Source organism: Ranitomeya imitator, chromosome 1, assembly GCF_032444005.1.
Source record: "Ranitomeya imitator isolate aRanImi1 chromosome 1, aRanImi1.pri, whole genome shotgun sequence".
Classification (NCBI taxonomy): Eukaryota; Metazoa; Chordata; class Amphibia; order Anura; family Dendrobatidae; genus Ranitomeya; species Ranitomeya imitator.
In genome coordinates this window covers 1047928722-1047947525 of record NC_091282.1, presented here as the reverse complement: position 1 = coordinate 1047947525, position 18804 = coordinate 1047928722, and the positions used below count along the sequence as shown (strand labels likewise).

General features: G+C 44.6%; 1 protein-coding gene across 2 annotated transcripts in view; it reads right to left on the bottom strand.

The window, feature by feature from the left end:
* FGB (fibrinogen beta chain) overlaps positions 1 to 18804 on the bottom strand; it is a 142436-nt gene that overhangs the window by 4285 nt on the left and 119347 nt on the right. The window contains exons 1-6 of one of the 2 annotated variants that reach the window (XM_069744097.1): positions 3195 to 3288; positions 3034 to 3051; positions 1973 to 2173; positions 1422 to 1605; positions 391 to 618; positions 76 to 189 (exon numbers count right to left, since the gene is read on the bottom strand). In XM_069744097.1, coding sequence (XP_069600198.1) covers positions 76 to 189; positions 391 to 618; positions 1422 to 1605; positions 1973 to 2173; positions 3034 to 3051; positions 3195 to 3281 — 832 coding nt within the window. In that variant the 5' untranslated portion in view covers positions 3282 to 3288. Of the gene's footprint in view, positions 1 to 75; positions 190 to 390; positions 619 to 1421; positions 1606 to 1972; positions 2174 to 3033; positions 3052 to 3194; positions 3289 to 18804 lie in introns of those variants that run through there. The other variant, XM_069744098.1, reaches the window with a different exon arrangement.

Genomic DNA, 18804 nt, shown 5'->3' with positions numbered 1-18804 from the left:
CCTACAAGGTGTCCCTTGATTGTGGAAAGGTTTCCTGATCAGTTACAGAGGTATTTGTATTATTGGCATACTTACCGCCATCCTGTGTGGTCATGTCACAGAAAACTCTGTATGGTCTGAAGAATCCATCTGGCTGTATAAGATACATCTCTGACGTCTCCGCGCCTTTCCTGTAGATATCTTCGCATTCTACATTTATACACAAAATAAATCAATCATTTTCTAGTAAAGTGCAAGGAAATACATGAGGAATGTGTAAAATACATGTAGACCTTCGTAAAGTAACCGCACTATTCTAGCAGTTGTGCTTCGGCACTTTCTTCTGCTTATCTTAATTACTGCATATTGTTTCCACAGCTGGATAGTAATGTGAGAAGCCATAGGCAGTACCTTTGCCAGATACCACTGGAATGTTACAAGTTGTAACACATGGAGATCTGCAGTTTTCCACCTGGGAGGAAATTGTGGCTTCCAACTTCTGGATTTTGGATCTTAGATTCTCTAACACTTGGCGGAGGATGCGGATGTTGGACGGAATATTGGTGTCCACATTTTCCTTGATGTAAACGTACTGTTCTTCCAGATCTACACCATATTCATTAATAACATTGTCGTTTTCTGAAAAAAAAGGAAATATGTCACATTTACATGATGTACTGTTCATGGATTTGCAAAACCAATTAAAGGTTTATTTATATTTTACGTTACATATTTCATTCACATCAGTGGCACTTCTGGATGCTACGAAAAATGACCACTGAAGTCAAACGCACTGAAAATATTCATACTAAGATTTAAATTTACACAAAGAAATGCTATTTGTACTGATTTTCTTCTATTAGAAAACTAGAGCAAGAGACATGGCAAGCTCATACTATTTTTTCCTAAGGGTCAGTTCACACAACCGGCTTTTGTTCCGAGTGCAGTCAATGAGGAAAAAACTGACATCACGTAGAAAGCACTAAGACCAATGTCACTCAACTGGGTTATTCAGATCACCATTGTTTTTTCACTCGAACAGAATGTCCATGTGAAAAAACTTGTAGCATGCGCTAGTCTTTCCTGTATTTTGGAATAGACTAGCCTATTCAAGTCCAGGGGTGCACCATAAAAATCAATTAATCGTATTACATCCAATTTTTAAGGGTACATTACAATACTTGAAATAGGAAACTGTTTTTGGTCTTATTCACTGCTGATTATTAAAAACGGATGCCATATGGATGACAATGGAGATGAAAAACTCCTGTTCTGGATGAAAATCGGATGATTTTTTGTATGGACATCTGAATGTAACTTTAGAGAGATATTGACATTTTCAAATTATCATATTTAATAGCAATGATTAAGCAATCATTGCTGGCACGTTCCCCTGCTACCTGGCACATTAACAGTATGCTAAGACATTATAGAAAATCTACCTTTGTTGAGTTCCTGTCGCTCTTTGACTTTTTCTCCAAGGAGAGAGGCATACTTGAATATATTGGTTGATGAATGAGACAGTGACTCAAGCCTGGGACGAATGAGAGCCACGGAGTTTTTGACATTCCTCTCTTGTTTTAGAAGACCAGTACGCAGTTCGCAACCAGTGGGACATAGCACTCCCTGGAAGATTGAAAGATGTTAGTTGTTATGCATCAACGAAAAATAGAAATTTACTTTGAAAATTACTAATATCATAAAACAGATACTCAAGTAGTAGCATTTCACCATCTAAAATTCTTGGTCAGATTGCTCCTAATCAATACAACCCACTCTCAAAAAATACAAGATTCCCAGGGTTAGGCATATGTTTTAAAACTATCCTCAGAACCCACAGTATCTAACTGAAACATTTCAATTTTCTATACAGCACACTCTTCTTATTCTTCAGTGTATACATTACGCAGCCATAATTGACCTAATAGGACATCCCAAGAAACCCATCTCTTAATTTTTCATGCCTTATATATCTTTTATAAAATGCTCTTACCAATTCCTCCTGTAGATGTTTACAGCCTCCACTGTCAGGAAATACTTGGGGTTCTTTCTTCTCTCCTTTGGCAGGAGCTTTGGTTGGACGTGCTCTGTAGCCACCTCCACTGACTGGTGGTGGAGGAGGTTTCCTGGTTGGGGCTAGTCTTTGTCCTGGAGCGAGTGGCCTGTGTCCTCTTGCATCAACTGAGTCTGAGGTCTGGAGTAATATTCAATAAATCAGCATACAGTTTTATTAAAAAACTCAATGCACATACATTAATTTCATATGTAGATGTATGAAGGCTCACTTAGATTTTCACCTACACACACAAAGCTCAGTGTAATTGGTTTAGCAAACTTTCAGTACTTTTCTGGCTACAAATTGTCTTTAAACAACCCCAGATAACATCAAGGCATGGCTAGATATTACAATACTCAGACAGTACAATATTCATAAATAGGCCTGCACCTTTTGGTAAGTATTCAACATGCTATGGAGTATGCTGTGTCTGTATCTGCTAATATTATCCTGGTAAAAAGATATCGGTAACTGGTACTCCCTAGCGTGAAAAAAAGATTATAATGCATTATTAGAAAAGCATGCCAAAAAAAAAAAAAAAAGAAACGTTTCAGTCTTGAAAGTCAGATCAGACGAACTGCTATCATGGAAATAAAGTGGAATATAGCGCTATGTTAGTAACGGGTGGCAACCCTAAATTATTTCTTTGAAGACCGAAACGTTACTAATTTTTGGATTGCACTTTTAATAAAGCATTATAATCTTTTTTTTTCACACCAGGGAGTGCCAGATTCATTTTATCTCTTTATCTCGCTGATATTATCAAGCCAGATCAAATTCATACTGTTCCATGGTGTTAAATGGCTCAATTGTTTAGCAACGTGTATTCTCTGTGAGCTTTAATAGGGAAAATATATATGTTGCACACATTTTTCAATAGCACACCATTCACTGCATACACCTTACAGCGATCGTTCTTTAAAAATAAATGTGATGCTCATGTTGCATGTAATAAATGGAAAGATATGATCTAACTGTGATATAATATTAATTATTACCTTTTCTCCAGCAGCATCCTACAAAAGATAGAAAAAACAGAGTTAAAATTATTACACAAGCTAAATGCAATCACAATCACAAAACTAATTACACAAATGAAATGAAGTCAACAAAAAGGTTATAAGGAACAATTAGAAAATTGTCACAATGATGCAATTACCCCTTCTTCATCATCATAATCGCTGGCGCACCACACTGCGGTGGTGCAGAGGACTAGTAACACGACCACCCGGAATAATTTAGCCATGCTTTGCTGTAATAGCCTCTCTGGAGGTAATCCTCTCTTTATATAGCCTCCAGGTAATGACACATGACCCCTGACTTTGCTCTGATAGGATCACTAGTGTACACAGACGCAGTAGTGTTAATAGGTGAGCAATCCTATCATTTACAGGAAATGTGAGCTAGGTCGTGTAGGTGGATTCACTGGTGTTAGTGGAGTTGAAATCTTGCAAAACTCCTACTCTAATATTTGGTCAGATTGACAAACTCTAGTTTTTCATTTTATCCTAGACCTTATTTTTTTGTTACTGGAAAGAAGAAAAGAAAATTATTAGTGGGTAAATTTTTGTATTGTCCCTTAGGACCCCTTCACATGTCCATTTTTTGTGTCCGTATGCGGTCAATTATTTAAGGGTCACAAATGCGGACACACGCACACCCATTGTATTTAATGGTGGTGCGCACATGTCAGATTTTGCACACGGACTATGTTTTTGCACATGTGCACACGGCTGACACACAGTTGACATCTGTGCGTCATCAGATGACACATACTGGTGCCTGGGAACAAGCAGTACAGTTTGAGCTGTTTCCAGGCACCGGCGGCTGAAGGCAGCTCTCATCGTTGTTTCCTGATTGTGCTGAGATCAGCGTGACCAGACAACAATGATGGGAATTGTATTCACCAGCAGCTGTGTAACTTCTGTGTAAAATAAAGAATTACATTTAAAAAATGGCTCCCAATCTATTTTTATAACCAGCAGAGGGAAAGCCCATGGTGGGGGCTGATGTTAAAAATTTGGGACAAGGGAAAATACCCCATAAGGTTCCCAGGCTATTAATAACAGCTCACAGCTGTTTGGTGAAATTATGGAGACCTCCAAAATTAACTGACGTAGGATACCCCTATAAATTCAAACCAGCAAAGGCTAAACACACAGCTGTGGGTTGATATTAATAGTCTGGGAAGGGGTCATGGATATTGCCCCCCCAGGCTACCAACATATGCCCTCAGTCACCCCAGAAATGGCGCATCCATAGGATATATAATAAAGGATTTTATTCTTGCTGTGTGTTTATTTCCAATCTTACTATGGAGTTAGTAATGGGGGCATCTGATAGTCCCATCTACAAGGCTGACATCAACCCCAACCCTACCACCCGACTTGCTACCGCCACAGAGCAAGTGAGAAGAGTGAGGGTAAGTGCCAAATTTAGCCCATCTTACGGATGCATCATTTCTGGGGTGGCTGAGGGCTGATGTTGGTAGCCTGGGGTGGGTCAATATCCATGACCCCTTCCCAGGCTATTAATATCAACCCACAGCTGTCCGTTTAGCCTTTGCTTGTTTGAATTTATAGGGGGACCCTACATAATTTTTTTATGGGGTCCCCGTAAATTCACCAGGAAAAGCTAAGCAAACAGCTGTGAGCTGTTCTTAACAGCCTGAAAACCTTATGGGGCATTGTCCCTTGTCCCTAATTATCAACATCAGCCCCAGCTGTGGTCTTTCCCTCTGCTGGTTGTTAAAATTGTGCAGGAGCACACAACATTTTTTTTCACTTAATGCTTTATTTTACACAGGAGTTACACAATTGCTCCTGAATACAAATCCCATCATTGTCACCTGGTCGCGTTGATTTCAGCACGACCAGAAGAAAATGATGAAAGCTGTCTTCAGCAGCCGTCGCCTGGGATTAGCGTGAACTGTACTGCTTTTCCCAGGCGCCAGTACATGTCACATGGACACACTGACTGCACACGCATGGCACACGGATGTGACACACGGACATGGGCACACAGGTAAGGACGGATGTCACACACGTATATACGATAGGACATGGATATGGACCGCGGATCTCACCACTAATGGTTTTTCCTGTACAAGAATCACCAGGACATATGAAGGATGTCTTAGCATAAAAAGAAAACATTAGTAGAAAAATGTATATATATAAAATTTTGCAAACGCTTGCTCATGAAATGAAAATCACCATCCAGCAGGGGCAATGCTTCTCATAACGAGTAGAGATGAGCGAACATCATTGGCTTCCATGTTATTCGGCAAGCTATAACGTTTACCGAAAAAGCTGTATCGGGAACACGGATACATGGAGCACTCCTGATAATCAGCTGTTCAGCGCCGCAACTGCATGTGTTGCGGCTGTATGACATTCACAACACATGCATGCAGAGCCTGTTTGTTGTGACTGACAGCACACATCGAACTTATACGCTCTGCATGAGCGCTGATACATAAGTATGAGGCTGAATGCAAAAATTGGAATTCAATGATGCAGAGCGTATAAGTTCGATGTGTGCTGTCTGAGTTTTGATCGGATAGTACACTAACAGCACACTGACCTATGTTATTCAATAGGGCTGTTCAGGTGAACGATTTTTCCCTCGGTCTGACTGTCGGTGAGAGAAAAAAAAGCAGCATGCACTATTGCCTTGCTTATATTGGATGAGACTCACCCATTCAAGTATATGGATGTGTTAAAGAAGAAATCGTAACCCACACAGAACATTCAATTTTTACGGATACACTTCTATTTACAAACCTAGGAAAATGTATTTAATCGCGTGCATTTTTTAATGTAGATGTATGAAAACGGATCGCAGATGTCAGACCGATGTAAAAAATGGACCCACTGGAGACACGGAGATGAAAATTATCTGAGCTCTCTGTATGAAACTCCGATGATTTTCATACGCTCGCCTGCAGCCGGCCTAAAATTCAGCAACTAGCCATGCAGTCTGCCTTTACAAACATTTGTGATGTTCATTCTGAAAATCGCACTGAATGTGACAGTGGAATTATTATAAGATGCCACCACTGTAACAAGTCATTTCATGAAATATCTTCTGTGCTAAATAGTGACATATTGTCCCGGAAATCACAGATCAATAGTCTCCCGGTTATCTGTTCTTATGATGCAATTAAATCAAGTGAATCACTGCTAATGCTGCACAATAGAGCAAACCACACGTATGTGAGGAGGGTGGTCCCCCACCATGGGGCTTGCCCAATTCACTGCAGCACCAGTTATCATCTTCCTGATGTATCCGACTGTTAGTAATATGTGTACAGCTGTAGCTATAGCTTTTCGGAAAAAATGTTCTCTTGTACATACTCAGATATTGATAAGGAAAATGTAAATGAACTGCGGTGATAATTAATCAGTGATAACATATGTACAGCAATGTAAAGGTCACCATACACATTATAGTACATTAGTACATTATAGTAAGGCCACATGCACACTGTCAGTATTTGGTCAGTATTTTTACTCAGCATTTATAAGCCCAAACCAAGAGTGGGTGATAAATGCAGACACAGTGACGTGTTTCTATTATACTTTGCCTCTGATTGTTCCACACCTGGCTTTGACGTACAAATACTGATGTAAAATACTGACCAAATACTGATAGTGGGGCCTTAAGACAGCTGACCCCACTGATATCATCAGGATCCGCCTCTGACTGATTATAGTGGGGCAAGATAAGATAAGTGGCTCTTGCATCTTAAGGTATAACAATATCGTTAACGATATCGTTGCTTTTTGTGACGTAGCAACGATATCGTTAACGAAATCGTTATGCGTGACAGCGACCAACGATCAGGCCCCTGCTGGGAGATCGTTGGTCGCTGGGGAATGATCAGGACTTTATTTCGTCGCTGGATCACCCGCTGACATCGCTGAATCGGCGTATGTGACGCCGATTTAGCGATGTCTTCACTGGTAACCAGGGTAAATATCGGGTTACTAAGCGCAGGGCCGCGCTTAGTAACACGATGTTTACCCTGGTTACCATTGTAAAAGTAAAAAAAAACACTACATACTTACATTCCTGTCACATCCTTCAGTGTCAGCTTCCCTGCGTCCCCCAGTGTCAGCGCCGGCCGGCCATAAAGCAGAGCACAGTGGTGACGTCACCACTCTGCTTTCCGGCGCTTACACAGTGCAAGGAAGCTGACGCTGGGGGACGCGACAGGAATGTAAGTATGTAGTGTTTTTTTTTTTACTTTTACAATGGTAACCAGGATACCATTGCGCTTAGTAACCCGATGTTTACCCTGGTTACCCGGGGACTTCGGCATCATTGGTCGCTGGAGAGCTGTCTGTGTGACAGCTCTCCAGCGACCACACAACGACTTACCAACGATCACGGCCAGGTCGTATCGCTGGTCGTTGGTAAATCGTTAAGTGTAACGGTACCTTTATTCCAGCAGCCCCGTTTAATAAAACAGTTGTCCACTACTTGGACAACTCCTTGTCATAGCCCTCGCTTTTACCTGATAAAATAAAAAAGCTAATACTCACCTCCCATCACAAAATCAGCGCTGGCGTCATTGTCCCCACCTCCTGTCGTATTGAACATAAAGGGTAAGTCTGAGATTAGCTAAAGCCCGGTGTCATGATCCAGGCTGGGTTTTGCCACCTTTTATCTTTTCCCAGCCTGGTCATGCATAGGTTAACTTTCTCTGCCTCTCTTTGGTCTCTGTTCGGCTATTTCTTCCCGCCGCTGCTAGCGGGCTTTGTCAGTTATAGTTCTTGCCTTTGGCTAGAGTGGCTAACCCCGCTACACCCTGATTTGTCCTCTGCCCTGTGCTGTATCCCTGTGCCCATCCTCACCCGGTATCCTGCCCCGACTTAGTACTAAACCTCCATGCATTGTCCCCCTGGTTCTTGACTCAGAATGGATTCTGGCCCGCCTTTGTCTCTCGTCTTGGTTTTCCTACTCCCAACCGGCTCTGACTCCTCTGACTTGCTCCTGACCTTGCGTACCGTCTCTTTCCTTTGTTACCTCGTTGACCGCCTGTTACCGACCCAGCTTGTCCGACTCTTCTCCTACTCACCGGTAGGCGCCTGTGTGACTGTCCTGCTTGTCCACGTGCATGTGAGTGCCTTTCCTTCTCACTATTGCTCCCTGGTGGGGGTTGCACACTTCAGCTCTGCTGCTGCGCTACACATGGACTTCCTCTTGTTCGATTTGTCCAAAGGTGGGGACAGTGAGGCCAGCACTGATTGAGCACCGGTGTCATATGTCACAACATGACAGCCCCAGTACTGTGAGTGCTGACACCACTAGCATGAGAGGTGAGTATAGGTTTTTTATTTTGACAGTGCCAAACATTTAGATCATGAAGGGGTTGTCCTAATAGTGGACAACCCTTTTAAGACTGCAATGCAAAATGCCAGTATTAGTGAATGAATTGGGACATTAGTGTCCAATATGCTGTATGTTAATATATATACACACATACAGTGCCTTGCGAAAGTATTCGGCCCCCTGGAACTTTTCAACCTTCTCCCACATATCATGCTTCACACATAAAGATACCAAATGTAAATTTTTGGTGAAGAATCAACAACGAGTGGAACACAATTGTGAAGTTGAACGACATTCATTGTTTTTAAATTTTTGTGGAAATTCAAAAACTTAAACGTGGGCCGTGCAATATTATTCGGCCCCTTTACTTTCAGTGCAGCAAACTCACTCCAGAAGTTCATTGTGGATCTCTGAATGATCCCATGTTGTCCTAAATGCCTAATGATGATAAATATAATCCATCTGTGTGTATAAATGCACCTGGTCTGTGATAGTCTCAGGGTTCTGTTTGAAGCACAGAGCGCATCATGAAGACCAAGGAACATAACAGGCAGGTCCGTGATACTGTTGTAGAGAAGTTTAAAGCCGGATTTGGATACAAAATGATTTCCAAAACTTTAAACATCCCAAGGAGCACTGTGCAAGTGATCATATTGAAATGGAAGGAGTATCATACAGGGTCGTACTGGCCAGCAGCTGCCTAGGGCCCCCACTGCTCCAGGGGCCCCCAGCCAGTGGCGTGTCGCTAATAGCGGCACACCCAGCTGCTATGGGGTCCCTGAGTCAAGGGGGGCCCTCCTGGTGCCAGAGAGCAGCAGCTGGACAGGAGCCTGTCTCCGCTGCTAAAGATAAATGAATATTCACACCTCCCCCGCCCCCATGGGCGTGGAGAGGAGTGAATACCATTTCACTTTAATGGTGGGCGGGCTGTTGTGAATTCTGTTGTCGAACTCCGTCCTGTGAATCGTCGTGAATGGTACTTCGGTGAGTTCTGTCCATAGACTCCCTCTGGTGGCTGTGAGTGGAGCTGCTGCTTCTGAGGTTCCTTACACAGGTGACGTGGTTTAGCCTTTGGTTGGCTGCTCTATTTAACTCCACTTAGATCGTTACTCCATGCCAGCTGTCAATGTTTCTGCATTGGTTCAGTTCGCTCTTGGATCTTTCTGGTGACCTGTCTACTCCAGCAGAAGCTAAGTTCCTGATAGTATCTAATTCGTTTATTGTTTTCTTGTCCAGCTGGATATCATGATTTTGTCTTGCTAGCTGGAAGCTCTGGGATGCAGAGTGGCATCTCCGCACCGTTAGTCGGTGCGGAGGTCTTTTTGCACACTCTGCGTGGTCTTTTGTAGTTTTTTGTGCTGATCGCAAAGTTACCTTTCCTATCCTCTGTCTATTTAGTAAGTCTGGCCTCCCTTTGCTGAAACCTGTTTCATTTCTGCATTTGTGACTTTCATCTTTACTCACAGTCAATATATGTGGGGGGCTGCCTTTTCCTTTGGGGAATTTCTCTGAGGCAAGGTAGGCTTTATTTTCTATCTCTAGGGCTAGCTAGCTCTTAGGCTGTGACGAGGCGCCTAGGTAGAGTCAGGAGCGCTCCACGGCTATTTCTAGTGTGTGTGATAGGATTAGGGATTGCGGTCAGCAGAGCTCCCACATCCCAGAGCTTGTCCTGTGTGAGTTTTAACTATCAGGTCATTCCGGGTGCTTCTAACCACCAGGTCGTAACAGTACAGCGCTGGCCCAAAGGATTAATGCATCTCAATAGAGGGATAAGAGAAGTTCTGAGACCATTTTTTTTTCTTTGCACTGTGTTTTGTCTTTCTTTTCCCCTAAACCTTTGGGTGGTTCAGGACACAGGTGTAGATATGGACATTCAAGTTCTGTCCTCTTGTGTGGATCATCTCACTGCAAGGGTACAAAACATTCAAGATTTTGTGGTTCAGAATCCGATGTTAGAGCCTAAAATTCCTATTCCTGATTTATTTTCAGGGAATAGATCTAAGTTTCTGAATTTCAAAAATAATTGTAAACTGTTTCTAGCTTTGAAACCCCGCTCCTCTGGTGACCCCGCTCAACAAGTAAAAATCATTATTTCTTTGTTGCGTGGTGACCCTCAAGACTGGGCATTTTCCCTTGCGCCAGGAGATCCTGCATTGCGTGATGTTGATGCATTTTTTCTGGCGCTTGGATTGCTTTATGATGAACCAAATTCAGTGGATCAGGCAGAGAAAATCTTGCTGGCTTTGTGTCAGGGTCAGGATGAAGCGGAGTTGTACTGTCAGAAGTTTAGAAAGTGGTCTGTGCTTACTCAGTGGAATGAATGTGCCCTGGCGGCAATTTTCAGAAAGAGTCTTTCTGAAGCCCTTAAGGATGTCATGGTGGGATTTCCCACGCCTGCTGGTCTGAATGAGTCTATGTCCTTGGCCATTCAGATCGATCGGCGCTTGCGTGAGCGCAAAGCTGTGCACCATTTGGCGGTGTTCTCTGAGAATAGGCCTGAGCCTATGCAGTGTGATAGGACTTTGACCAGAGCTGAATAGCAAGAACACAGACGTCGGAATGGACTGTGTTTTTACTGTGATGAATCCACTCATGCTATCTCCGATTGTCCTAAGCGCACTAAGCGGTTCGCTAGGTCTGCCACCATTGGTACGGTACAGTCTAAATTTCTTTTGTCCGTTACTCTGATTTGCTCTCTGTCGTCCTATTCTGTTATGGCATTTGTGGATTCAGGCGCTGCCCTGAATTTGATGGACTTGGAGTTTGCCAGGCGCTGTGGTTTTTTCTTGGAGCCCTTGCAGTATCCTATTCCATTGAGAGGAATTGATGCTACGCCTTTGGCCAAGAATAAACCTCAGTACTGAACTCAATTGACCATGTGCATGGCTCCTGCTCATCAGGAGGATATTCGCTTTTTGGTGTTGCATAATCTGCATGATGTGGTCGTTTTGGGGTTGCCATGGCTACAGGTCCATAATCCAGTATTGGATTGCAAATCTATGTCTGTGTCCGGCTGGGGTTGTCAAGGGGTACATGGTGATGTTCCATTGCTGTCAATTTCGCCTTCCACTCCTTCTGAAGTCCCTGAGTTTTTATCAGATTACCGGGATGTATTTGAGGAGCCCAAATCCGGTGCCCTACCTCCTCATAGGGATTGCGATTGTGCTATTAATTTGATTCCCGGTAGTAAGTTTCCTAAGGGCCGACTGTTTAATTTATCTGTGCCAGAGCACGCTGCTATGCGGAGTTATGTAAAGGAATCCTTGGAGAAGGGTCATATTCGCCCGTCGTCGTCACCATTGGGTGCAGGGTTCTTTTTTGTGGCCAAGAAGGATGGCTCTTTAAGACCTTGTATTGATTACCGCCTTCTTAATAAGATCACAGTCAAATTTCAGTATCCTTTGCCGCTGCTGTCTGATTTGCTTGCTCGGATTAAGGGGGCTAGTTGGTTCACCAAGATAGATCTTCGAGGGGTGTATAATCTTGTGCGAATTAAACAGGGCGATGAATGGAAAACAGCATTTAATACGCCCGAGGGCCATTTTGAGTACCTGGTTATGCCATTCGGGCTTTCTAATGCTCCATCTGTGTTACAGTCCTTTATGCATGACATCTTCCGAGAGTACCTGGATAGATTCATGATTGTATATTTGGATGACATTTTGGTCTTTTCGGATGATTGGGGGTCTCATGTGAAGCAGGTCAGAATGGTGTTCCAGGTCCTTCGTGCGAATTCCTTGTTTGTGAAAGGGTCAAAGTGTCTCTTTGGAGTTCAGAAGGTTTCATTTTTGGGTTTCATTTTTTCCCCTTCTACTATCGAGATGGACCCTGTTAAAGTTCAGGCCATTTATGATTGGACTCAGCCGACATCTGTGAAGAGCCTACAGAAGTTCCTGGGCTTTGCTAATTTTTACCGTCGCTTCATCGCTAATTTTTCTAGTATTGCTAAACCGTTGACTGATTTGACCAAGAAAGGTGCTGATGTGGTCAATTGGTCCTCTGCGGCTGTAGAGGCTTTTCAGGAGTTGAAGCGTCGTTTTTCTTCAGCCCCTGTGCTGTGCCAGCCAGATGTTTCGCTCCCGTTTCAGGTCGAGGTTGATGCTTCTGAGATTGGAGCAGGGGCTATTTTGTCGTTCTGACAAGTTCTGATGGCTCGGTGATGAAAGCATGTGCCTTCTTTTCTAGAAAATTCTCGCCTGCTGAGCGCAATTATGATGTTGGCAATCAAGAGTTGTTGGCCATGAAGTGGGCATTCGAGGAGTGGCGACATTGGCTTGAAGGAGCTAAACATCGCGTGGTTGTCTTGACGGATCACAAGAATTTGACTTATCTCAAGTCTGCCAAACGGTTGAATCCTAGACAGGCTCGATGGTCGCTCTTTTTCTCCCGTTTTGATTTTGTGGTTTCATACCTTCCGGGATCTAAGAATGTGAAGGCTGATGCCCTGTCAAGGAGTTTTGTGCCTGACTCTCCGGGTGTTCCGGAGCCGGCGGGTATTCTTAAAGAGGGGGTAATTTTGTCTGCCATCTCCCCTGATTTGCGGCGCGTGCTGCAGAAGTTTCAGGCTGATAGACCTGACCGTTGTCCAACGGAGAAACTGTTTGTCCCTGATAGATGGACTAGTAGAGTTATCTCTGAGGTTCATTGTTCGGTGTTGGCTGGTCATCCTGGAATCTTTGGTACCAGAGATTTGGTGGCTAGATCCTTTTGGTGGCCTTCTTTGTCACGGGATGTGCGTTCTTTTGTGCAGTCCTGTGGGACTTGTGCTCGGGCTAAGCCCTGCTGTTCTCGTGCCAGTGGGTTGCTTTTGCCCTTGCCGGTCCCGAAGAGGCCCTGGACGCATATTTCCATGGATTTTATTTCTGATCTCCCTGTTTCTCAAAGGATGTCGGTCATTTGGGTGGTTTGTGATCGCTTCTCTAAGATGGTCCATTTGGTACCCTTGTCTAAATTGCCTTCCTCCTCTGATTTGGTGCCATTGTTTTTCCAGCATGTGGTTCGTTTGCATGGCATTCCGGAGAACATCGTCTCGGACAGAGGTTCCCAGTTTGTTTCAAGGTTTTGGCGGTCCTTTTGTGCTAAGATGGGCATTGATTTGTCTTTTTCTTCGGCTTTCCATCCTCAGACTAATGGCCAAACCGAACGAACTAATCAGACTTTGGAAACATATCTGAGATGCTTTGTTTCTGCTGATCAGGATGATTGGGTGTCCTTCTTGCCATCGGCTGAGTTCGCCCTTAATAATCGGGCCAGCTCGGCTACTTTGGTTTCTCCTTTTTTCTGCAATTCTGGTTTCCATCCTCGTTTCTCTTCAGGGCAGGTTGAGCCTTCGGACTGTCCTGGTGTGGATACTGTGGTGGACAGGTTGCAGCAGATTTGGACTCATGTGGTGGACAATTTGACATTGTCCCAGGAGAAGGCTCAACGTTTCGCTAACCGCCGTCGCTGTGTTGGTCCCCGACTTCGTGTTGGGGATTTGGTTTGGTTGTTATCTCGTCATGTTCCTATGAAGGTTTCCTCTCCTAAGTTTAAGCCTCGTTTCATTGGGCCATATAAGATTTCTGAAATTCTTAATCCTGTGTCATTTCCTTTGGACCTTCCGGCTTCTTTTGCCATCCATAATGTGTTCCATAGGTCGTTGTTGCGGAGATACGTGGCGTCTATGGTTCCCTCCGTTGATCCTCCTGCCCCGGTGTTGGTCGAGGGGGAGTTGGAGTATGTGGTGGAGAAGATTTTGGATTCTCGTGTTTCGAGACGGAGACTCCAGTACCTGGTCAAGTGGAAGGGTTATGGTCAGGAGGATAATTCCTGGGTTTTTGCCTCTGATGTTCATGCTGCCGATCTAGTTCGTGCCTTTCATTTGGCTCATCCTGATCGGCCTGGGGGCTCTGGTGAGGGCTCGGTGACCCCTCTTTAAGGGGGGTACTGTTGTGAATTCTGTTGTCGAACTCCCTCCTGTGGTCGTGAATGGTACTTCGGTGAGTTCTGTCCATGGACTCCCTCTGGTGGCTATGAGTGGAGCTGCTGCTTCTGAGGTTCCTTACACAGGTGACGTGGTTTAGCCTTTGGTTGGCTGCTCTATTTAACTCCACTTAGATCGTTACTCCATGCCAGCTGTCAATGTTTCTGCATTGGTTCAGTTCGCTCTTGGATCTTTCTGGTGACCTGTCTACTCCAGCAGAAGCTAAGTTCCTGATAGTATCTAATTAGTTTATTGTTTTCTTGTCCAGCTGGATATCATGATTTTGTCTTGCTAGCTGGAAGCTCTGGGATGCAGAGTGGCATCTCCGCACCGTTAGTCGGTGCAGAGGTCTTTTTGCACACTCTGTGTGGTCTTTTGTAGTTTTTTGTGCTGATCGCAAAGTTACCTTTCCTATCCTCTGTCTATTTAGTAAGTCTGGCCTCCCTTTGCTGAAACCTGTTTCATTTCTGCGTTTGTGACTTTCATCTTTACTCACAGTCAATATATGTGGGGGGCTGCCTTTTCCTTTGGGGAATTTCTCTGAGGCAAGGTAGGCTTTATTTTCTATTTCTAGGGCTAGCTAGCTCTTAGGCTGTGACGAGGCGCCTAGGTAGAGTCAGGAGCGCTCCACGGCTATTTCTAGTGTGTGTGATAGGATTAGGGATTGCGGTCAGCAGAGCTCCCACATCCCAGAGCTTGTCCTGTGTGAGTTTTAACTATCAGGTCATTCCGGGTGCTCCTAACCACCAGGTCATAACAGTGGGCAGCGTTAGCTGCAGGCTGAGGCTAACACTGCCCACCGATGCTGCTGAATGTACCGCAGCGATCTTCTCCTGGGAAGGCCTCACCCCCTCAGCGGAGACAACATGTCCCAAGTATTCAATCTCGGTACGGAAGAGGTGACATTTCTGGGGTTTCACTTTCAAGCCATACTTCTGTAGCCAACTCAGAACTTGCTCTAGTCTCTGCAGATGCTCCTCGAAGGTGGGGGCAAAGACGATGATATCATCCAAGTAAATCAAAGTGGCTTCAAAGTTCAGGTCTCCCAGACATCTCTCCATGAGTCACTGAAATGTTCCTGGGGCATTTGCTAGGCCGAAGGGCATCCGGTCGAACTCACCCAGTCCTATTGGAAGGATGAAAGCCGTCTTGGCTCGGTCTTGCTCAGACATGGGCATCTGCCTGAAGCCGCTGGCCAAGTCTAACGTGGAGAAATATCTGGCATTCCCTAGTGCCGTCAGGGACTCCTCTATCCGGGGCAGTGGGTACGAGTCCCGCACTGTGCAAGCGTTGAGCCAGAGATAGTCCACACAGAACCTCAAGGACCCATCTTTCTTTCTCACCAAGACTATAGGGGCAGCCCACGGGCTCTGACTCTCGCGTATAACTCCCTTTTTCAGCATATGTGACATCATTCCCTTCACCTCCTGGTACATCTGTGGGGGTATTTGGCGGTATCGTTCCCGGATTGGTGCCGCATCCCCGGTGGGTATCTCGTGGGTGATGGACATGGTACGTCCAAAGTCATCTTCATCTTTGGCAAACATCTCCTGATATTTGTTAGCCATCTTAGTAAGCAATTGTTTTTGTTTATAGATATTTAACTCACTTCTGCCTGTCCTCATGCAGAGAGATCACATAACTGTTTCAAAGCGCTTTATGATCCATGTAGACCTGGACATTTGTTTATCTGTTCACTACATTTATTGTGTCCTGCTGTCTCAACTGAGTTAGATTGATTGCTAACTAGCTTTAAAAAAAAAAAGAGATCTAAGAGCTAGCCTTCAATAAATGTAGACATACATTTGGGATGCATTCGTGCAGGGGTGCATTCGTGCACTATTATTCGTGTACATTTATTCAAAGTACTTTTTCTAAGTGCTGGCAGTTATAACATGGCAGTTAGACAGGGTAGGAGACAGGTAAGACAATCTAAATCTATTCCCTGTTAATTTGGAACAGAACAAATATTCACTATATGTATTTGTATATTCTATATCCTGGTTGCTGCATTCACCGCCCTTGCATTAACTCTCTACACTATATCCATATTGGCCCCTGTGTCCTTGCCTCTCCTATGTATAGCACTCATGCTCTGTTCACATTGCTCAACAGCACAGATCCATTCAGACCCACCATCCAACACAAGAGACGCTCTCACAAATCACTCAACCATCTGCTCAGTCTTTCTATCCTCCTTCTCCTAGTCGCTGGAGACATCTCTCCCAACCCCTGCCCCCCATGTTATAGCCAGTCAAACCTCCCAACTGCTACACTCAGAAACCCCTCTAACCTTATTAATATTCCATGCATGCCTTCTGTCTTTTTCAATTGTGCCCTTTGGAATTCTTACTCTGTGTGTAATAAACTCTCCTTCATCCATGACTTCTTCCTTTCTAATTCTCTTTATCTCCTGGCCCTTACTGAAACCTGGATCCAGCAGTCAGACACCACCCCTGCTGCTGCTCTTTCATATGGTGGACTACATTTCTCTCATACCCCAAGATCCGACAACAGAGCAGGTGGAGGCGTTGGCCTGCTCCTTTCACCCAAATGTACCTTCCAAGTTATCCCCCAAGCACCCTCACTTGTCTTCCCTTCCTTTGAGGTCCATGCTGTCAGACTCTACATCCCCTTCTCCATGCGAGTGGCGGTGGTGTATCGTCCTCCTGGCCCCTCTCATCAGTTCCTGGATCACTTTGCTACCTGGCTTCCACACTTTCTCTCCTGTAACTCCCCCACCCTCATCATGGGTGATTTCAACATCCCAATTGCTTCTCCCCTCTCACCATCTGCTTCTCACTTTTTATCTCTAACCTCCTCCTTCGGCCTCTCGCAGCATAGTAACTCTCCAACGCATGAAGATGGAAACTCCCTCGACTTGGTCTTCTCCCGACTTTGCTCAGTGGATGATTTCACAAACTCCCCTCTCCCGCTCTCTGACCACAACCTTCTTTCATTCTCTATCAAGAACTGCCATCCCGCTCAGGTCACCCCCACTTTCCACACTTATAGAAACATACAGACCATTAACACCCAGAAACTTAAGAAGAACTTGCAGTCCTCATTGGCCCCAATCTCCTCCATCTCATGTCCTGATTCTGCTCTGAAGCATTACAATGAAACCCTGCAAAGTGCCCTGGATGAAGCTGCTCCTCCTATACATAAAACAACTCAGCACAGACGGCGACAACTGTGGCACACGCTGCAAACACATTTCCTGCAGCGGTGCTCCAGGTGTGCCGAACGTCTGTGGAGAAAATCTAATCTACCCGAAGACTTCATCCATTATAAGTTCATGCTAAAAACATACAACTCTGCCCTTCACCTCTCCAAACAAACCTATTTCAACACCCTCATCACCTCGCTGTCCAATAACCCTAAATGACTCTTTGACATTTTCCAGTCCCTACTCAACCCAAGAGTGCAGGCCCCAACCACAGATCTCCACGTTGACGATCTGGCCAACTACTTCAAAGAAAAAATTGACCACATTCGACAGGAAATCATCTCCCAATCTCTTCATACCATACCATACCACTGTCCTCCCTCCCCCACTGCATCTAGTTCACTCTCTGACTTTGAACCAGTTACAGAAGAAGAAGTAATCAGGCTCCTTGCATCTTCTCGCCCAACCACTTGCACCGGTGACCCCATTCCTTCACATCTCCTCTAGTCCCTTTCCCTGGCTGTCACCTCTCACCTAACAAAAATATTCAACCTTTCTCTCACTTCCGGTATTTTTCCATACTCATTTAAGCATGCCATCATACATCCATTACTTAAAAAACCATCCCTCGATCAAAACTGTGTCGCTAATTATAGACCTGTCTCTAATCTTCCCTTCATCTCTAAACTCCTCGAGCGCCTGGTCCACTCCCTTCTTACCCGCTATCTTTCAGATAACTCTCTTCTCGACCCTCTTCAATCTGGTTTCCGCTCTTTACACTCTACTGAAACTGCCCTCACTAAAGTCTCTAATGACCTACTAACAGCTAAATCTAATGGTCACTACTCCATGCTAATTCTCTTGGATCTCTCCGCAGCATTCGACACTGTGGATCATCAGCTCCTCCTCACTATGCTCCGCTCCATCGGCCTCAAGGACACCGTTCTCTCCTGGTTCTCCTATCTCTCTGACCGCTCCTTCACTGTATCTTTTACTGGTTCCTCCTCCTCTCACCTTCCCCTTACTGTTGGGGTTCCTCAAGGATCAGTCCTAGGCCCCCTCCTCCTCTCTTTGTATACTGCCCCTATTGGACAAACAATCAGTAGATTTGGTTTCCAGTACCATCTCTATGCTGACGACACCCAATTATACACTTCTTCTCCTGTTATCACACCGACCTTTTTAGTAAACACCAGTGATTGTCTTACTGCTGTCTCTAACATCATGTCCTCCCTATATCTGAAACTGAACCTGTCAAAAACTGAACTCCTCATATTTTCTCCCTCTATTAACTTACCT